We start from the raw sequence: 22,025 nt of genomic DNA, 5'->3' as shown, positions 1-22,025 counted from the left end.
GGGAGAGTGCGGCACTGGGAGCGCAGCGACGCTTCCGCCGCAGGTTTGGATCCTATATAGGACTGGCCAGTGCACTCAGTGGCTGAGTGCTGGTCACGAAAAAGACAAAAAAAAAAAAAAAAAAAAAAAGTCTGCTCAGAAGTAACACTATTAAAACCACTAAAATGTATGTAAAAAACTGTGCTGTAGACTAGAATAAAACTGTTACTTTGTTTTTTTAAAAAAATGGGTAAAATGGTAAATTTTGTTATGTATATCTCACCACAGTAAAAAGAGAGAAAAAAGGCGTATATTAAAATAAGATTTACATATAAAGTCTAAAGTCTAATTAATATCTTAAAATTTCCCTCCCTGGATTCTCACAGAACAGAAAATGTGTTTTTTTCAACTTTGACCTATGTATGAAAATAAATGACAAAATTAATCTCACACAATTACTTATAAATGTTTATCTTTATTTCAGAATGACTTATAGGACCTTATCCAGATAAAGGTCTTATCAGCATTTCTCATGGGTTATCACTCAGTTTTGCTCTTAGGAACCCACCAGTAGTCAAAGCAGCAAAACTGAGGTCATCATAAAAAGAGTGCTAGAGGAGTGATGAAACTTTATTTAATCACTCCCTATTTACAAGATGACTTCTCTTGCATTTCTAAAACTTCTACTTTGTTTCCCAATATAGCAACTTAAAAAAAAAATCATTATTTTCACACTATGTAGAAATAGTACTTTAAATCGATTATTCCTTTAGCTGTAATAAGGTCCAGCAAAGCCTTACTACCTCAAGCAAACACACTATGCCTATCTATGATCAAGAAGTAGTCTGGCTATCAAAGATGTGCTGTCTTTTGTAAGCCTTTCCTCAGGATCCACACATCAAACACTCATCTTTATTCTCCAAGGAGCACACCATGGCTGCTGTGTTCCTCTCCTTCTCCTCTTCTTTTGATGCTTTTTCCTTATCTTTCAGCTTCTCCTTATTTAGAGTGAACTGGATCGGATTAGCTGCTGGTCTTGTCCTTAAATAATACATCCCAGTCTTCAAACCCTACAAGAAAAGTAAACACAATTATTAGGAGAAACTTTGTGAGAACACTATACAATCAAAACCATGTTTAAAATACATTCCCATAAACCAGGTCAAACTCTTTTCTTAACATGGAATTCTATGTCCTCTAGGAAGTACTCCCCAAAATGCTTAAAGTTGGGCTTTAAGCTACATTCTGTTCTTTTCACCCCTAAAACAAGCTTATCTCTTTGGAAATGTCAAACATTTTTGTTCTCGTCTTTGTTTTTATGTGTATGACTTCCAAGTTTGTCCAAGACAACATGTTGACCTTAGATTAACTATTTAGATGGCTAGACTGTGTCTCTGTATAACAACAGACTGTGACTACTTCAAGGATAAGGACCATCACCTTCTACTTAGTATCCTCAGTCCTGGCACATAATAGATGTTCAATAAAAATAGAAAAATAAATTTATAATTCTATATAAATACCCATCATATTGGGAATAAGAATACAATCCAGAATCATAAGACTTTACAGTTGGTAAACATTTGCTAAGTAATTTGGCTTTTACACTATAAAGTGGGAAAACATAGGATATTTTTGAATAGTGGGTTGACATGCATAAAGTTTTATTTTAGGAATGGTAGTAGTGCATAAGATGGCTTGTAGTAAAGATACTGGAAGCAAAGAGATCAGGTAAGAATAATGGCTGTGGATTGCTTAGAGCAAGGTGCTGATAACACCAAGGTCTAGGGTTCGATCTCTGTACTGGCCAGCTGCCAAACAAACAAACAAACAAACAAACAAAGAATAATGGCCATGGAATAGGAAGAAAGATATTCAAGAAATAGTACAAAGGAACAATCAACGCAACTTGATGGAGATGTCATCAAGATGGCAGAATAGACAGTCCCCAGCCTTACTCTCTCCTACAACCAATCAATTCACAACTATTAAAAAGCAAAGACTGCCAACCAGGGACCACTGGAGCTCAGGGGAAGAGAAGGAGAGACTTGCACAGTTCTTGAAGGTAGGCTAAGCAGAGGTGAGACAAAGAAGGGATTGCTCCGACCATTTTGAGATCCTGCTGCTTCAGGGCAGGCCCCAGTGAGGGGCGGGAAGAAGTTGTAGCACACACAACAGGAGGTGACAAAAGCCACAGCTGTGCCCTTTGCATGAAGTGGCTTGGAGTCTGCAGAGGAGAAAAGGGCCTTGGAGTTCACCATACCAGCTCCCAGGCCAGTGCGATCACTGACAGGGTTCCTGTGGACCCACATGGGAGCGAGGGGCTGCAGCCGACCAAAGAAAGAAGCCATCCAAAGGCCAGTGAATCATCAAGAGGGACTAGCACATGGCCCACCCCAGAGGAAGCATCTGTGGTGCTGAGGTGAGGCTGGCCATCTGGGGAAACACGGGCACAGCGTGGACAGCTGATCTGCTTTCCAATGGGCACAGGCCCACTCAATGGACATTGGTCAGGGGATGCAGTTTGCTGGGAAAACTGCAGTCCTGGGCCAGAATTTCCACACAGCCCAGGTGTATCTAACCTCACAAGACCCAGAAGTGATTAAAAGGCCAACAGTTAAAACCTGAGCTGCACAAAAAGTCTTCCTCAGAGAATCAGCCATAAAGCAGCAGTTTAGCTCAACCACAGGGCTCAAGTGCCAGTCCCCACAGAAAGTTCCACAATTTTGGAATTAACAAAAGGACAACAAATTAGTTCTAGTGCAGAGTTTAAGTGGTGGCAGTAGATAATAATCCAACACAGGACATAAAAAACAAAAAACAAAGAGACAAAGCTCTGATATTAACCAGTAAAGGTCTAATACCAACAAAGAACACCTATAAAACCTAGAAGAGGGAGCAGTCTCCTCAAATTCCCAGGCATCACCATAAAGACACAAAGATAGAGAAAGATACCAAGATAGAGAAAGAACAGAGAAATATGATACAATCAAAGGAAACAAAACAAGCACCAGCAATGGACCCAGAGGAACAGCAGATTTATAAAATGTCTGACAGAGAATTCAGAGTAACCCTCGTAAGGATGTTCAGGGAGTCACAAGAAAATACAGATAGAAAATTAAATGCTATCTGGAAAACAATCCAGGAGCAGAATGAGAGACTCGACAAAGGAAGTGAATCAATTAAAAAAAAAAAAAAAAAAAAAAAATTCTAGAAGTAAAAAATACATTATCTGAACTGAAAACTCAACAGAAAGCTCCAACAGCAGATTTAATCAAACTGAGGAAAGAATCAGTGAGCCTGAAGATAAAACATGAAATTATCAAACCAAAGGAGCAGAAAGAAAAAAGAACAAAAAAATGAAACAAATACAGCAAATATAGGCATCCCTCAAACAAAATAACCTCCACATAATTGGCATACCTGAAGGAGAAGAAAAAGGAAGAGATGTAGAAAGCATATTCAAGGAAATAATACTGAAAATTTCCCAAGTATGAAGAAAGATGACAGAATCCAGGTACAGGAAGCTCAGAGGTTGCCAAATTCAATCCAAAGAAGAACACCCCAAGGCACATGATAATCAAATGATCAAAAACCAAAGACAAAGCACCAAGAGAAAAGAAACACATAACATTCTGAATAGCATACTGAAAGCAGCAAGAGAAAAGAAACACATAACATTCTGAATGGCATACTGAAAGCAGCAAGAGAAAAGAAACACGTAACATTCGATGGAGTCCCAGTACATCTCAATGGCAGATTTCTCAGTAGAAACCCTACAGGCCAGAAGAGAATGGGATGATATATTCAGGGTGCTGAAGGAAAGACTGTCAGCCAAGAATTCTCTATCCAGCAAAACTAACCTTCAAATATGAAGGAGAAAAAAGTCTTTCCCAGACAAACAAAAGCTAAGGGAATTCACCTACACTAGACCTGCCTTACAAGAACTGCTAAAGGGAGATCTTCAGTATGAAAGAAGATGATGCTAAGGAACCGCAAGAAAACATTTAAAGGTACATAACTAATGAGGAAAAGTAAATTTACAGACAACTTCAGAATACTCCAATGTCATAAGGGGGGTGAATAATAAAGAAAGACAATAAGAAGAAGAAATTATAAATAATAATAAGAAGAAAGATACATACCACATGGACTCTCATAGAAATAGAGTGTAGAATAATGTTTACCAGAGGCTGGGAGGGGACAGGGTAGGGATGTTGAGGGGAGGAGAAGGGGTGGACTAAAGGGTACAAAACTATGCTAGTTAACCTAAGTGAATCATTGTGCAGTATATGCATATACTGAAACAACACACTGTACACCATAAAAATAAACATAAATAAAATTGGAAGGAAAAAAAAAAACTTGGTCAGTAATTGCATGGAAAGGGAAGAAAAGGAGTATCATAGGAAACTCCCAGTTTTCAAACCTTGGAATGAAATAATCCTAACAGAAACAAGAAAATTCAAAGCAAGAGATTGATCTGGTACAACAACCATGATGGTTTTCACATAATGGATTTGAAGTTAAAGATGAACTTCTAGGTGGAAATATCTAATAGTAGCTAGAATATAAAACTGTTCCAATTCCAAAATACACCAAGCTGGCAATTAAGTCCTCCTTGATTTCCTCTACCAACCTGCTTCCAGCCATAGAAGTGCATACTAGTGAGTTTGCCATAGTTAGGTTCAGCAATATAGATGTTCAAAGACTGGCTTTGATCAATGAAAGCACCTCTCTCAGCTGCCATCTTGAGAATAGTTTTCTGAGAGATTTCCCACACAGTTTTATAAAGTTGCTTCAGGTCATCAGGAATTTCTGGTATGCTCTGAAGAAGGAAAAGGAAATGTTTGTACTACTCCAGTTAAAGAAAGCAGTATGATTAACAGAATAATGATGCAAGGGTCTGGTCTTTGTTCCACTTCCTGGCAGATATGACCCCTACCATTCAGTATCATATGATATGACCTTTGTCATGTCTGACAAGACTGCTTATCTGTGGCTTAGAAAGTCTAACAAAACCCTATCTAACCAACCAAGTATCAACCTGGTGGTAGTAATTTAAGCACCCGTCTTTAATTGGCTTATGGTCAAAACATTCACTGTTCTAGAGGCAGTTAAGAAAGGAAGAAAAATCAGAGCTAAGTAGCAATAAATGACCCTTCAGTTTTGCAAAAAACACAAATAATTAGGGTTGTAACTCAGAGGGACAAGATCATTGGAAGCAATGAGATAAAATCTTTTAAATAAGTTAGAACTTCACATCTTCCATTTGGAGTCAGAAGAAATCAGGCTTTTTTTTTTTTTAGATCTAGGTTTACCTTGCATTAAAACACACAGACTGGCTAATGCTACAGTTTTTGTCATCCAATGCAGAAATGTTATAGGACTCTTTATCTGTGTTACCAAGCAAACCAATGTTTAGCCAGAGCCTCTATCTACAAATAAATGCTTCTTGATTCTAAACTGCAAGATTTTATTGTTAAACACTATTTGTGACTGTCTTTTGGGCTATCAGTCCTCAATCTCTATCAGGCTTTTCTAATTAAGTTTGAGTCTCTAATTTCAGTCTTTATATCAGTGGTCCCCAAATTTTGATGCACTTTAACCTCACCTAAGAAATCTTTTAAAAAATACTGATGTTTGGCTCCCATTCCAGACATTCTTAATCAGCAGGCAGTGCAACCTAAGCTTCAGGATTTTAAAAACTCCCCAATTGATTCTAATGTGCAGAAAAGTTGGGAGCCACAGTTTTATATTATTGCACAAACAACAAGAGAGTAAGGGCTATGTAAAGATGTATATAATCCTAGCACAACAATGCAGAGGTGAACAGAGCTACATAAGCAGAGCTTGTATGACCAAAATAAATAGCCATTCTCCACATTGCCCGATATAATATTCAACTCAGCTCCTGAAGCGCACGCTTCATCATTCTGTACCTGGATGGAGCCATTGCATGCAATAATCTGGTTTTTCATCTCTTCATTCCACAAGCCCCGCTCAGTAAGATCTTTCAATAAGTGAGGATTTACAATCTATATGAAAAAACAGAAAAGATGTGAAGAAATAAGTAACAATGACAGAGCCTACACAGGATTACAGGTCTGAAGCTTAAAGTAAATGAGACCATTGAAGAATTATTTAACATGAGATTGCTTGGTAAATTCTATTTTTTATAAAATTGAGAGGCACATCCTACACACAAAAGGTATATTTCTTTAAGATCTTGTCATCTTTTATTCAAGAAACATACTATATTGTGGTAATCATTATCCAGTTTATACATATAACAGATCACCACACTGTACTCCTTGAATATACATAATTTTTGTCAATTACAAGTGTTCTTCAAAGTTTGCAGAAAAATTGAATTAAATGATAATGTGAATCTTTCCATAAACTTTTTGAAAAACCCTTGTATACCTCAGTAAAGCTGAAAAAAGTTTTTTTAATTAAAATAGAAGAAGCATAATACAGTTGGCCTTTGAACAATGCAAGATTATACACCTGAAAATCCATGTGTAACTTTTCACTCCCCAAAAGCTTAACTATTAACAGTCTACTGTTGACCAGAAGCCTTACTGTTAATAAAAACAGTCAATTCACACATTTTATACATTGTATATATTATATACTGTATTCTTACAATAAAGTAAGCTAGAGAAAAGAAAATCATAAGGAAGAAAAAATACATTTACAGTATTTATTGAAAAAAAATCTGCATATAAATGGACCTGTGTAGTCCAAACCCCTGTTGTTCAAGGGTCAACATTACGTGGCATTTGCAAAAGTGAAAAGAACTAATTTTGCCTAGCTGTACACAAAAATTACCTGGAAATCAAAAAATAAGAAAAACTCTCATCTTGCCCACCAGAAATTCTAACTGGTAGCCAAGTCTCAGAAGCACTATCTTAAATGTACCTCTATACAAATCTTTAGTACCCAATTTAAGCATCTGAGGTTACAGAATACATCACTATGATTATATAATGGTTAAACATCATATGAACTCTCATTTCAACAAGTCAGTTTAATACTCAACCCCCAATCATTCATTCTTTCAACTGATATTTATTAAATGCCTCTTATGTGCTAAAATAACATAGAACAATATTAGAGATGAAGATGACTCTCTTTATCAAAGTTTTGACCTCAAACTAAGAAAATGGGGCATATTAAATATAAGCGAGCATTTGCTCCCCAAATTAAGATTTTGAAAGATCTCCCTGTAGGTCTGTTTATCAACTACCCACCTGAAATTCTCCTGATAAGACTCTGCGAGTGTAGATGTTGCTGGTATAAGGTTCAATGGACTCATTATTCCCCAGGATCTGAGCAGTTGAAGCAGTAGGCATTGGGGCAATAAGTAAACTGTTTCTTACACCATACCTAAAGAAAAGGAGATTATTAGGTGCTGGTCCTAAAGCTACAATTAGGTTAAAAGTTAGAAAGGCAACTACTTTAAGTCATTACAGTAAATGCAGATACCGTGAGTAACACCATACATGCATTTAACTCACAGGTTGACTTTTTTTTTTTTTTTTTTTTAAGCAGCTGTCAGGTTGACTTTTGAATTAAATTCCTACAGGGATGCAACTCCACAGTATGGATGCTATAGCTCACCCTCTCTTAAATGCCTGACTCCTAAAAAGAATTAGCATAATTTTTATTATTGGCAATCCTTATCATGCCATTACTTATGCCACTTACACTGTGGCAATGAGGACTCACAGCACTTGATATATTACCTTGCCCAGGGAAACATTCGAATCACTGTTGAAGAGCTCCCCACCTTTATCAGGGTACACTCATTAAATCCCCACTCTTTTCTAGGTGCCTGCATTATCACTGTGTTAGGCTCCTTCAGGAAACATAATTATATAAAAGTGATCAGAATCATACACATATCACCAAAATTCTCCATTATACTCTGAACAGGGAAAAATTATGTTCAAAGTATATACCTGACATCCTCTATTACCTATTCAATTGTATGTTCCTAGAAGAAAGTTAACGTCATTTGATTCTATTTAATGCCAAAAAGAGTACTTAAGGAAGAATATACTATCTAACACACTGATACTATCTTCACACTGCCCCTAGCTCATCCTTCAATCCCCAGACTAAGAGATACCAATTCTATAACATCTCTCCTGATCAGGCAGGCACAAATACAAGTGTCTGGGAAAGCGTGGTGCTGGAAACACCAAAGTCACAGGTTTGGATCCCCATATCGGCCATCCTCCAGAAACAGAAAAAAAATAAACAAAACAAATACACATGTTAAATATGTGTTCAGCAAACATTGTCTACAATCCATGCCTTTACACATATTTTAACTATTTGTGTTACATGTCTTATATTACTTAGTCTTAAGTTTCTCAAACATAAAGAGTACTTCTTTCCTACATTCTGTACCTATGGATTCATACAGTGCTTAGCACAGAGACTTATATCCTGATGGAGTCTGTCAACTGGGTTCTCAACCTCACTCTGCGACTTTCTAGTTGTGCACCAACTACCTCCATGTCTTTACTTCCTCACCTGTAAAACAGCAACATCATCTGTCTACAGATAGGAAAATGTTGTGAAAAGTCAGATATATATATGATACATCCAAACTATAGAATTGTCTATAATCATTAAAATCATGAGGTAGATCAACATGTACTAAAATAAGTAAATCACTCCAAAATAAATCACTGAATAAAAAGTCTTAGAATATGTCAAGTTTGATCACATTTATATAACAAAACCATGTGTCTGTGTGTTTGTATCCATCTGCAAATGTACTGAAAAATGTCTAAAATACACACAACATTAATAAGGGTTTTTTGAGGGGCCAGCCCGTGGCTCACTCAGGAGAGTGTGGTGCTGATAACACCAAGGCCACAGGTTCGGATCCCATATAGGGATGGGCGGTTAGCTCACTGGTGAGCATGGTGCTGACAACACCAAGTCAAAGGGTTAAAATCCCCTTACCGGTCATCTTTTAAAAAAAAAATGGTTCTTTGGGAAAAGGAATAAGTTGGTTTTTTATTGGTTCTGTAGGATAAGTGGTTGACAGAAGTATGAAGAGGAGCTTTTTACTTCTATTTTTATTTCTGTTTTTGAACTTTACTAACAATAAATGTGTATTCATATATTAATTTTGAAATTTAAGAAAAGTCATGTATATAAAAAATTCCCTAAACCACAGTGTTTTGAGAAAAAAACAAAATAACAAATCTAAAGCACAGTACAGGCCCATTTTTGTAAAAGTTGAATTTGCATGTAAATTTGCATGTAAATTCAACTTCTCACACATGCACACACACTCAGAAGAAATTCTGAAGGACAACAGACACCAAGATGTAAACAGGATTTTTGAAAGAGGTGGTACTGGAATTATTTTCATTTTCCTCCCTTTCCAAACATTTCCTTTTCTAACATGTATTATTTGAGTAATAAAACAATTTTAAGGCAAATAGATGTTTTTTAAAATAGCATTTTAAAGCTACTGCTTCCTTCTCCAAACATTAAACACTTTGCATATACATTAACCCATACATGATAAACTTGTCATGATAGAAAACGAAACTTGTTTTATTACCCACTCGGCGAAATATTCTGCCTGCCCTCAAATCTCTTATGCTTATTAGTTTGGAAGGCCTACAAAGACTCAATTTTTAAATTTTTCTTTCATACAGTTTAACACGTTATCCTCCAAAAGCTCTTCCAAAATCCCTAACCTACTCCTATGACAATTAATTCAAACAAAAGCCCAACATGGTTAAGCAATAAAGGAATGAAAAACATTTAAAAGCAAGCATATTCGGAAAAATAAAGGCTTAATGAGAAAAAGAATTAACTAATCTAGGTGTTAAGTCCCTAAAACAAGATCAACTAATAATAATAATTCCTATCATGTATTGGAAATGCTTTCGAGTACCAAGCAACTTGCAGATTACTATACATATATTATCTTACAAAGTATTTTTCCAGAAATAGCTGTGAGATAGGTCATTTTAGCCCCTTTTAAAAGAGTAGAAAAAAATAAGTTTCAGAAATTAAAATGACACACCTAAGTTCTGAAGAGCCAGGAGGAGAACCCAGTCCCTCCTGACTTCAAAGCTATTTTACACCTCTTTACTTACTTTGCAATCTTCTCCTTGAGAAGTTTCCAGTCCCATAGGTCTGTGGGAGTAACATTCCACATATCATACTGAAGAATCTAAGGAACAAATAAGCCAAATGTATAGTCATTCTATGGCAATTTGAAACTATGACAAAGCACAAAAAAAAGACTAATTGCCATGTTAATCCCAACAAATGCTGTGTTCTAGTCAACGTGTATAAGGAAACAAGGTCCAAAGATTTTCCTAGGCAAACTTCCATGTGGTCACATAGATCAGAAGCAGGCTAAAAAAACTGGTTAAGGTCTCCTCTTCCCCACATCCCTGCTGGGTCTTCTCAGAGGACCCATATCATATCTACAAACCAGGCAATCCTAATATTCATGAAAGCATGTTGCTGAGATGAATTCTCTTTTTCTACTGTAAAAGCATTACTCAAAGCTTATCTTTCTTCATTGTCTTGATCTGTCCTTTGATCTGTTTACTTGGCTAAAAACACCTATTTCAAACAACCACACATTAGATTTCCTAAATATAGCAAGAATGTCATAACTAAAATTAACATCTTATTTTATGTGGAAAAGAATCATATTACTAATAATAAAGGCAATGTGGAAGGCAGAATTCTCAGACAGCTTCCTAGATTCACACCCTCTGGGCCACAGGCCATATATAACCTCCTCCACTTGAGTGTGTTCAGGACCTAGGAATATGATGGATGTCATTCCCATGACTGTGGCAAAGGTGAAGGGTTTCTGCAGATGTAATTAAAGTTACAAATCAGTTGATTTTGAGATAAACAAAAGGGAGATTATCCTAGGTGAACTTGACTTATCACACACAAAACCCTCAAAAGGGGGATTAGACTGGCCTCATTTTGAAATGAGATTGTCTCTCTCCCTGGCCTTGAAGAAGCAAGATACTGTGAGTCCTAGAGCTACAAGGAAATGAATTCTGCCAACAACCAGGTGAGCTCAGAAGAGGACCCTGAGCCTCAGATGAGACCACAGCCCTTACTGACACTTTACCGGCCTTATAAAATCCAGAGAAAAGGGCTCAGCTAAGCCAAGCCTGGACTCCTGACCCATTGAAAGTGTGAAATAATAAATGTTGTTTTAATCCACTAAATTTAGCAATAGAAAACTAACACAGGCAGTATCCCTCTTAAGTCATTTTAGTTATCGAAGTTTCCTATGGCTAGTGTAACAAATTACTAAAAACTTGGTAGTTTAAAATAACTAAAATTTATTCTCATAGTTCTAGAAGCCCAGAAGCTCAAAACTTAACATGTTAGCAGAGCCATACTTTATCCAGAGGCTCTAGAGAATATTCTGCTCCTTGTCTCTTCTACCTTCTACAGTGGCTGTCAGCATTCCTGGGCTTGTGGCTATTATCACTCCAATCTCTGCCTTCAAGGTCATGTTGCTTCTCTTTCTTCTCTGTGTCTCTTGCAAAACAATTGTTATTGGATTTAACCTAGATAATCCAGGATGATCTCCTTATCTTAAGATTCTTAATTACATCTGCAAAAACTTTTTTTTGAACCAAATAAGATAACATTCACAGGTTCCAGGGATAATGATGTGGACATATTCCTTGGGGGGGCAGGAGTTGTACCATTTATCTCACTATAGGTACTCACAGGCAAAAAGAAATTTTGTCTGTATACTTACTCCTTTGCTTACTGGAGAGCCCTCATAGGTTTCATATGGACCATGCTCCTTGGCCAGGTCACAGCTGGCTTCCAGGGCTCCATAATAAATAGTTTCAAAGATTTGCTTATTCAGTAACTGGGCCTCTGGACTCTCAAAAGGATATCTCATCAGGATAAAAGCATCTGCCAGACCTTGTACCCCAATTCCAATGGGACGATGGCGTTTATTTGATATGTATGCCTTTGTTCCAAGAGATTTAGAAAAGAAAAAAAAAAACATTACTGAACAGAAAAAGCAACATTCTGCACCAAATGACACACACACCTCTTTACCTCAGTTCTGTCACACCATTCCAATGACAACCATTTAAATGATAACTTGCAGACCATGATAAACTCCCTCCTTCTTAGATTTCAATAATTACCAATAAACAGAGAAATCTATTCATACCTCTGGGACAGGGTAGTAGTTTATATCAATAATTTTATTCAAGTTTCGAACAACAACTTTAGTGACTTCAGCCAATTTCTTAAAGTCATATGTGTGGTCTGATGTGACATACATATTCAAAGCCAGGGAAGCCAAGTTACAAACTGCAACCTGGAATGCAAAGAAAAAGGGTCAAGAATCACACAATTTTGATTTCTTCCCCCTGTGTCAATGATACCACCATGTATGCCTCTAACACTCTCAGACATTAAAATTTTAAATTTTTATCTCTGACTTCTCTTTTTTCATCATTCATCAGTCCATTCTAAATCCCACTCATTTTGTCTCTTCAATACCCAATAACAGATGTGAGTTGTAACATGTATCAGTGAAATAGGTAAAATAGAGAGAGAACATTGTGTTCCATAGCTTTACTACCATAAAATATGTGCTATAATTAATTTCTTATGTATATCTGTCTCAGCATTCAGTAGATGTGTGCTGTCAATACAGTAGCCACTAGCTACATGTAGCTATTTAATTAAAATTAAATAAAATTTAAAAATCAGTTTCTCAGTTGCACTAGTCATATTTCAAGTGCCGAACAGCCACAAGATATAGAATATTTCCATCATTACAGAGAGCTCTTTCAAAATACACATATCTGCCTCATGCTCTTTGATATTCTAAGAAGTCCTTAGCAACAAAGGATTCAAACTTGCAGACTTTGGAAAAGCTCTTCAGGCGATTCCCCTACTAGACTACACTAGGTAGTAAGCTTTTTCTGGCAAGGATCACATCTTATTTATCCTCATATTTTTAGCACTTACACCACATCTGGCATACAGTAACTGCTTAATAATGCTGAATGAATACTTTTGGGGTTTTTTTTGGGGGGGGGGTGCAGGTGGCTGGTAGAGGGATCCAAGCTCTTGACCTTGGTGCTATAACACCATACTCTAATCAGTTGAGCTAACTGGCCAGCCCCATTTCCTGTTTTGATGATGACTATTCCAATCCAGCCTTAATTCTTCTTGCTTGGACTACTGAAATAGTTTCCTAACTGGACTCCTTGTGCCTTTCACATCTACTACATTCTATACATGTTGTCAAATACCCATTTAAAATGTATAGCTTGGATCACATAAGCCTAATAAATGCTAGGGAGAAAAATAGGCAGGGAAAAAAGCCAGTACTGGAGTAAGGATAGAGTTTAAATAGAGTTGTCAATAAAGACCTTACTGAGAATGTAACATATAAACAAACACTTCCGGGGCTAGAAAGCAAACCATGTGGGGGGAAGAGTATTATAACATTCAAGGTAAAGTGCAAAAATCCTGAAGTAGGAGCATGCTTAACATGTTTGCGGGACAGCAAGGAAATTAGTAGGGTAGGAAAGGAGTGAGCAAGGGGACAGGTAACAGTAGATGATGTGGGGGTATCCAGTTGTGTAGGACCCTGTAGGGCATTAAAAAAACTGTGGATGGAAAGTAATAAAGTACTGATACATTCTACAAGATGGATAAGCCTGAGGACATGCTAAGTGAAAAAAACCTGACATAAAAGGCCACATATTATATGATTCTATTCATATAATGTCTACAATAGGCAAATCCAGAGACAGAAAATAGATTAGTGGTTGTCAGAGGCTGGGGGAAAAGGGGAAGAGGGAGTGACTGCTAATTGGGTACAAGATTTCATCATCTGGAGAACATGTTTTAAAACTAGATAGTGGTAATGGTTGCACAGCCTTGTGGATATACTAAAAAATTCAGAATTGTACACTTTAAAAGAGTAAACTTTATGGTATGTGAATTATATCTCAATTTAAAAAAAGAACTCTGCATGGGTTCGTAGCCAAAGAGGAGTTTTGTGCAAACAAATGACATGATCTGATTTTTGTTTTAAAAGGGTCGCTCTAGCCTCTACAATATAATCTATCTTGCATAACAGTTACTTGAATATATATCAATTTCTCCCAACTAAATTATGTGTAAATTTCCAGAGGGCAGTGACTGAGCCATACTCATTTACATCCCAAACCAAGCATAGTGTTTTACACATAGCTGGTGCTCAATAAACTTTGAATTAAACTGTAACCCTAGCAGTGTTTAACTCACTTCCCATTTACTTCCTAACTTTTCATTTGTCTTTTTTTTTCAGGTCCTAGAACTAGGGATCTGCTCCTTCCTCCTCATTTCCATAGTTCACATACAGTATCCAAGCAGCCTGCCATCCAACTACAGCAACAACCTCCTGAGGCTAACCTCTAACCTGTTAACACATCAAGACACTCTATAACATGAAGCAAGAACATCCTTCTCATCTTAGCATTTTGATGCTATTTTCCTGTCAGAAACCTACAAGGGCTAGAAAGCCTGTGTGTGTCATGTCAGCTTCTTCTTTCTATCTCCCCTTCCCCCAACCATAGGATCTCTCCATATACCAAGCCTTAATCTATTTGCTTGATCAAAATAAATTTACTTGACATTATCTACACAAGATCTAGCCCTATCTCTGTTCTGTCATACAGGCATTCTTCCCAAATGAAAGCTTTTCCCTAACCTTTTTTTTAAACCATATCCCATTTACAGCCTTGATTCTTCAGTGAAATCTCTTTACAGATCTCAGATCAGATTATGTCTCATCATTTACTGAAAGGGCTCTCTATGTGCTTACTTACTTTAATACATTTTTGTGTTTAACTGTACATCACTATTTTTCTCAAGTAAATGTTACTACAATGATGTGTGTATAAGAAAAAAACTGACAATCTTTTCTACATGGCTTATATAAAAAATATTTACAGGCACAGAACACACCTCTCCCTTCCTTTGTAATCTATTTTAGTGCTCTCTGCTTACAACAAACTATGAAAATTTCTTCACCTATCTCAAGTAAAATCAAGTGAGAGATTCACAAACAACAACTGCCTAAGATTTTTCTCTCAGTACTCTATACAGAAGTATTTCTACCTACCTCATCTTCGCTGGTATACTCTACTATTTCTGTGCACAGGTTGCTGCACTTGATCGTTCCCAGGTTCTTCTGGTTGCTCTTCCGATTACAGGAATCTTTGTAGAGCATGTACGGGGTACCTGTCTCTGTCTGAGACTCAATGATGGCATACCAAAGCTGCTGAGCTTTTACAACTTTGCGGACACGACCTTGTTTCTCATAACTGAAAGGCAAAGCTAATATTATTTTAATACTTACTTCCTAAGAAACTCTTTATTGCAGACAACTTGAAGAAACTAAAATATAAAATTATGAAAACTCTTTAAGTTTTTACTAAATTTTGAAAACTCTTAAATTTTTACTAAATTTTGCCAAAAGAAAGCAAATATATTCATTTTACTCTGGCTAAAGCCACAGGGGAAAATCAGGCAGCTTTAGACTTTGAATGAACCCAATCCCACCAAATCAATACCTTTTGTAATAAAAAGGAACAAAAGCTAAAGTAGACAAATCTCTTAATATTGTGCTAATTTTAATAAACTGTTGATATGTGTGTCCTAATCTTTCATGCTTTCTATATGAAATATAAAGCATAATTTATTTTACCAAAAGTATTATATGACAAAGCAGAAAAATAACCCTACAACTCTTCATCTTCATTTCTATAAGGATTAACTAAAACATCCAAGCATCTATTTACAAGTCCCAAAGTGTTAAGAAAGAAGATAGAAACCAATTTTGGTGAAGAATCAGAAAGCAAATCTGACCAACATTAAATAATTAATTACGTTCTCTCCTAAAGCTTCCAAAGAGTCCTTGAAACAGGCTAATGACTTAATTGATATTTGGATCTCCCAATTGAGAGAAACTATGGTTAAAACATTGTTCCTTTCATATTTTTTACCATACCTTTCATATAGCTTCTCAAATTCCTCTCCCCAAACCTGATCCAGACCAGGACACTCATTTGGGCACATCAAAGACCAGTCCTACAAAGGGAAGAACAGTACCACTCATAAAAAACTTCAAATAACCATCCATAATCTACTAGAAACACTACAAGGATAAGGAGGCTTTCATAGTATCTCTTGAAAATTTGCTGCAGAAATAATCATTTTAGGCTCAGGCCCAAACATCTAGTTCTGCCTGTTAGTCCATGACCTTTTAAGCATTTATGTCAGACAGCATCTACTCTAGAGAATAGAAATGTGAGAAGGTAGGCATGGCATCTCTTAACCTGTTCAGAATGCCTTCTGTGGCATTACACATAGGTGGGCTATTCCTAAGCGTGACTTAAGATGGCTGAAGAAGAAAAAGTTCATATGAATCAAGTTGCTATTGTCCACAAGTACCTACTCTCACCTGATTAGTCTCCACTCGTTTCATGAAGAGATCTGGAATCCAAAGAGCAAAGAAAAGATCCCTGGCACGCTGCTCTTCTTTTCCTGTGTTCTTCTTCAAATCAAGGAACTCAAAGATGTCTAAATGCCAAGGCTCCAGGTAAATAGCAAATGCCCCAGGACGCTAAAGATAAATAAATCATCGTTCGTTTCAAAATTGAAATGAAACAAAGAAACTTCATATTTTCCAAAGTACTTTTATAGTATTTCCTTTGATCTTCACTAGAATTAATGAATTCAATGAAATAATACAGATAAAAGTACTTTCAAAATGTAAACATATGTATATGTATATGAAAAATGTATAACATTTTTCTTACAATTTTAGGAGTAAAAATAAACTGACATAAGGAAAATGTGGAACAAGAAATATTAAGTAATTTGTCCAAAGTGACACAGTGAACTACAGATGGAGCCTCCTCTTCAGTAGTAGCCCAGCTCACTTTACACTGTGACATGTATGTAAAGCCCAAAGAAAATCACTTTAACCTTGACAATATAAAAGGTGATCTATCTTATCAAGGTCCCCAAAATCCAAGAGAGAAATTCATAAACTGACAGGTAATTAGTGTGCCTACATATATATAAGAGGCAGGCTCTAGTTGAGAACTATCCTGCTGATAAAACATTGGGTAAACAACCCAATTCTCTCAACTTTACCATTCCTTCTATAAATAGGGAGGGTTTTGTTGCTTCAGTTTTGTTGTTTTTTTTTTTTTTGAAGAAAAACTAGAACACATATTACAACCCCACTTCAAGGTTAGGTATCATTATGAGTCACAACTTTAGAAATTATTTGCAAATAAACTGTCATATTAAAAAGTGACAATATCAGTGGCTGCTGAAGCCAGGGATAAAGTATGTGCAGTTGGGAGTGATAGGGGTAACTGAATGCAAAGGTACATTCAGGAAATGTTTGGGAGAAATGTTCTATATTTTGACTGGGGGGGTGACTACACAAGTATATACATTTGTCAAAACTTATCAAAACTATACTTAAAGTGTGTGCACTTTAAGATAAGTAAATCATACCTCCTTAAGTTGATGTTAAAAGTTAAAAAACAAAAGCATAGTAAGTAGAAACTATACATAATTGAACCATCTTATTATAAGTACACATAGCTAAAGATGTTTAGTTCTGAATTCCAGTATTTTTCAAGTAACACACACTTTGTTTCCACCTTGATCCACATATCGAGCTGTGTTGTTATATACTCTCAGCATTGGTACGAGGCCATTGGAATTGCCATTAGTCTGAAAGAGAGATTGAAAATAAAGGCATCTGAAGAAGACAGAGGTGGCTCAACAAGGAAAAGAACAATATGGCTCAACAGTGAACAACTTACTCTCTCCTGATCTTTTGTCAAAAAGAGTGCCTAATTTCTAGGTAGCAATCTACAAAAGTTTACCTGCTCTCAGTTCTCTTCCTCTGTTTTCAAAACATAATGCCCAACACAAAATCAACAAAATGTTATTGAATAAATTACAATTATGTACAAAGTTACTTTGTGGCATCTCTAATTTATAATGAAATATAACAATTACAAGTCAAAAGAATCCAAAATCAGGGTAGCTAAATTTAAACTCTACACCTTCTAAAGGTCATTTAGATACACTTTGAATAGAGTGAGTAAAAACACTACTACAATGTCTTTTTCCCAAAAGAAGTCAAAGCAACTTACAATAAGAATTATATACAATAGATACACTGGGACAATAAATAAGGTAAATGAAGATTATCAGCAATAAATGGATTCTAGAATAAAGATAATAGAGACTGCTATGACTAGAAGACACCTCATCAAATTATTTAAATAATCCTTCTTACCCCAAGGCAACCCTTTAAATAGTCCAGAAAGATAACTAAGCAAAGGCTCACTCTACTATTATGTAAAAGTTCTGTATATATCACACCACCTCCAAAATACCACATAATGGAACAGTTTCCTTCTGGAATTTTATTCTACAGGATTAGATTTTTTTTTTTTCCCTCATTACAGATAAGGGAAATGTTGCTCTAGGCCACATTACTAGTAAGTACTGGAGGTAGCATTTAAATCCAGGTCTTACCCAAAATTGTTATGTTGACTCTCAATGAATAGTGAACTAGCAAAGGGTTGTAGTTTACATCATAAGTGCCAATGTTTAAAGCTTGATTCCTGGCTCTACCACTATTAAGTGACTGATTTCTGGAAGTAATTTAACTTTCTAAGCCTCAGTTCCCTCACTTGTGAAATGAAGACAACAGTGCCTATATTTACAAGTTTATTGTAAGGAATAAAGTTCCTAGAATTATGTCTATAATGGTAGCTACTTCATAGGATGGTGGTAAGAATTAAATGAGTAATTCAAGTAAAACATTTATAATAGATTTAGCACATAGTAAGCAATCAATAAATGATAGCTGCTATTATTATTTGCTAAAATAAATGAGAATTCAAAACACCTGAGCTAAAAAGAATTCTAGAGATCTATTCTAATCTAAATTTCTATTGAGATTGATAAAAATGAAGCCAGAAGAAACGAAATGACACCTCCAAGTCACACAGCCAGCTAGTAATTAACAGAGACCCCAGTCTCCCAAACATTAGTATATGCCCTCTCAACCATAAGCCTGGTTGCTTTTGGACTTGAATACCCCTTTTAAAAGTCATATGACAGAAGCTTACCCCAGCAATATAGCTTCCAGTAGCCCGAATACAACTCACAGCAATACCAATTCCCCCAGCAGACTTAGAAATCAATGCACACTGCTTTAGAGTGTCATAAATGCCTTCAATGCTGTCATCTTTCATACTCAGAAGGAAACAGCTACAAGGAGAAAAAAAGTCACAACTCAGAACAAGAAACTGAAGCAAGGTCACAAAAGTAATTGTATAATCCAAAGACAGTAAGTCAGTCACATACAAGATTTAAAGTTTATTAAGTTCCTAAGTATTTTTAGAAGATAAAAGCCCTTTATTGGATATGACACAATAAAACATACCAACATATATTATTTTAAAATCATTTTGCTGCCTAACCTAAACATTACCCACAGCAGGAAGTCTCATAGATAAGTCTAAATATATTAGCTTACATTTTCACCAACTGCAACTGTGCCATTATCACATTTTCCCGTGTGAATTCATAAGCATTGGCCAGTTAGCTCAGCTGCTTAGAGCACAGTGTTATAACACCAAAGTCAAGGGTTCAGATCCCCCTACCAGCAAGCTACTGGCCAGCCACAAAAAAAAAAAAAAAAAATAAGCATATATCATAGTCTTCAACTTGTTAGCAAGCCAAGTAAAATGAAACATAATATCTATCCAACTATCTAACGGTCAACCATTTCTTTGACATGTCCACAAAATTATAGCTCCCTTACAAACTTTTCAAAGACAACCTCTCTACCTCCACTTTGGATCTGATCCTGTTCCGTACTTCAAGAACCTTATTTTACCAATGATCCCTATGCTATCTTGAATATTCAACCACTCAAATGAATTCTATCCATTGACATTTTCTATTAAACATTCAAACATTCAGGAAGATATAAATAATATAACAAACAATTTGTACTTGCCATCTACCTCAAGAAATTAGACACTATAAATACAGCCTAATTGCAATCCCCTAACATTTTCATGCATTTCTACTTTAGCATTTTTATATGTTCTACATTTAAATTTTTTCTGGTTGTATATGTATTTATCCTTCAGCAACTGGTTTTTAAACCAATATTGTGGGGCCGGCCCGTGGCTCACTCGGGAGAGTGCAGTGCTAATAACACCAAGGCCCCGGGTTCGGATCCCATATACGGATGGCTGGTTCGCTCACTGGGTGAGCGTGGTGCTGACCACACCAAGTCAAGGGTTAAGATCCCCTTACCGGTCATCTTTTAAAAAATAAATAAATAAATAAAAAATAAACCAATATTGTGTTACAAAGATTCATTCCTACTGACACATGTAGCCTCAGTTTATTTTCATTGCTGCAAGGTACTCCACTGTATGAATATACCGATGTATTTGTCCATGTGCCTGTTGGCAGACATTGGATTATTTCCAATTTGATTGCTATTCTATACAATACTGCTATGAAAATTCTTGAACACATCGCCTTGTGCTTATGTCTAAGGATTTCTGTAGGATGCAGACCCAGGAGGGGAATTGCTGGGTCAAAGGATATGTACATATTCTACTTACTAAAGATTCTCCCAAGTGGATGGACAACTCTATATCTAGCAATGTATGAGATTTCCCTGTACTACACATTCTTGCCAACACTTTGTGTTATCAGCCTTTTAATTTTTATCAGTCTAATGAGTATGAAATATCTCATTATGATAATTTTATTTTCCTAATTATTTGCAAGGTTTATTAACATCTCAGATGTTTATTAGCCAATTAGTTTTCTTCTTCTATGAATTATTTGTTTATATCCTCTTCCCCTGTTTCTATTTTGTTCTGTTGTCTTTTTTCTTATAATCCCTCAACAGTTAGCATGTTGTAAGTATCTTCTCCCGGTCTATAACTTGTTTTTTCACTCTGGTTTTGGTTCATAGAAGTTTTTAACTTTAATGCAACCAATTTTTTCCAATTTTTTGCTTTATAGTGTTTTGCTTTTTATTTTAAGAAAACCTTCACCACTGAGGTCATATATATTCTCCTATCAAGCCATAAGCTGAAGTATTAAGAGTTAGGATGTCAGCAACTTACTTTCAAATGACTCAGCCAAAAGAAATTATTTTTAATTTTAAAGCTTAAAATTTTAAATATATACTTATGGCAAAATATTAGTAATTTTTCAATCTAGGTGGCCATGGATGCATGGGTATTCACTGTCCTTTTCTTTGAACTTTTCAGTATTTTTGAAATTCAAAATTAAAAGTTAGGAGGAAAATAGATATTTATATTTATCTACTTTCTCTTTATGTTCTCCTAAAGGATTTTACTTTCATATTTACATTTTTTTCTAGAATTTATTTCTGTATATGGCATGAAGGGAAATCTAATTACAGTTTTCCCCATAGAGATAACCAATTTCCCTAGCACCATTTCCCCAATGAAATGCAATGACACCTTAACTATTCATCACATTCCCATATAAAGTTGAATCTGTTTCTGCACTGTGTTATATTCCAGTAGTTTTAATCAACTCCCATATAAACTTGAGTCGGTTTCTGTGGTCTCTGTTCTATTCCAGTAATTTTAATCTATCCCACAGTAAATATCATAGTGTCTTGCTTACATAGCTTTTTGGTAATATTGAAGCCTGATAGGACTCTTTCTTTAAAACCGTCTTGCTATTTGTCATAGTTTCCTGTGGCTGCCTTAACAAATAACCACTAACTTAGTGACTTAAAACAGAAAACAGAAATTTATTCTCTCACGGTTCTAGAGGTCAAAAGCTCAACATCGGTTTCACTGAGCCAAAATCAAGGACACTCCCTCCAGAGGCTCTAGGGGAGAATCTGTTCCTTGCCTTGGGTAGCTTTTGGTTGC

The 22,025-nt window shown here is 36.0% G+C and overlaps 1 protein-coding gene across 1 annotated transcript in view; it reads right to left on the bottom strand.

Moving 5' to 3' along the window:
* Nucleotides 1-452: 452 nt before the first annotated feature.
* The window catches only part of RRM1 (ribonucleotide reductase catalytic subunit M1), a 36,718-nt gene continuing 15,145 nt past the window's right edge, over nucleotides 453-22,025 (bottom strand). Inside the window, exons 8-19 of the mRNA XM_063093044.1 lie at nucleotides 19,209-19,350; nucleotides 17,710-17,793; nucleotides 16,502-16,663; nucleotides 16,049-16,128; nucleotides 15,161-15,362; nucleotides 12,203-12,352; nucleotides 11,771-11,992; nucleotides 10,119-10,195; nucleotides 7,236-7,371; nucleotides 5,922-6,017; nucleotides 4,619-4,807; nucleotides 453-1,049 (exon numbers count right to left, since the gene is read on the bottom strand). Coding sequence (XP_062949114.1) covers nucleotides 864-1,049; nucleotides 4,619-4,807; nucleotides 5,922-6,017; nucleotides 7,236-7,371; nucleotides 10,119-10,195; nucleotides 11,771-11,992; nucleotides 12,203-12,352; nucleotides 15,161-15,362; nucleotides 16,049-16,128; nucleotides 16,502-16,663; nucleotides 17,710-17,793; nucleotides 19,209-19,350 — 1,726 coding nt within the window. The 3' untranslated portion in view covers nucleotides 453-863. The remainder of the gene's footprint in view (nucleotides 1,050-4,618; nucleotides 4,808-5,921; nucleotides 6,018-7,235; nucleotides 7,372-10,118; nucleotides 10,196-11,770; nucleotides 11,993-12,202; nucleotides 12,353-15,160; nucleotides 15,363-16,048; nucleotides 16,129-16,501; nucleotides 16,664-17,709; nucleotides 17,794-19,208; nucleotides 19,351-22,025) is intronic.

The sequence above is a fragment of the Cynocephalus volans genome, chromosome 4, assembly GCF_027409185.1.
Source record: "Cynocephalus volans isolate mCynVol1 chromosome 4, mCynVol1.pri, whole genome shotgun sequence".
Lineage (NCBI taxonomy): Eukaryota > Metazoa > Chordata > Mammalia > Dermoptera > Cynocephalidae > Cynocephalus > Cynocephalus volans.
This window is presented reverse-complemented; position numbering and strand designations above follow the sequence as displayed.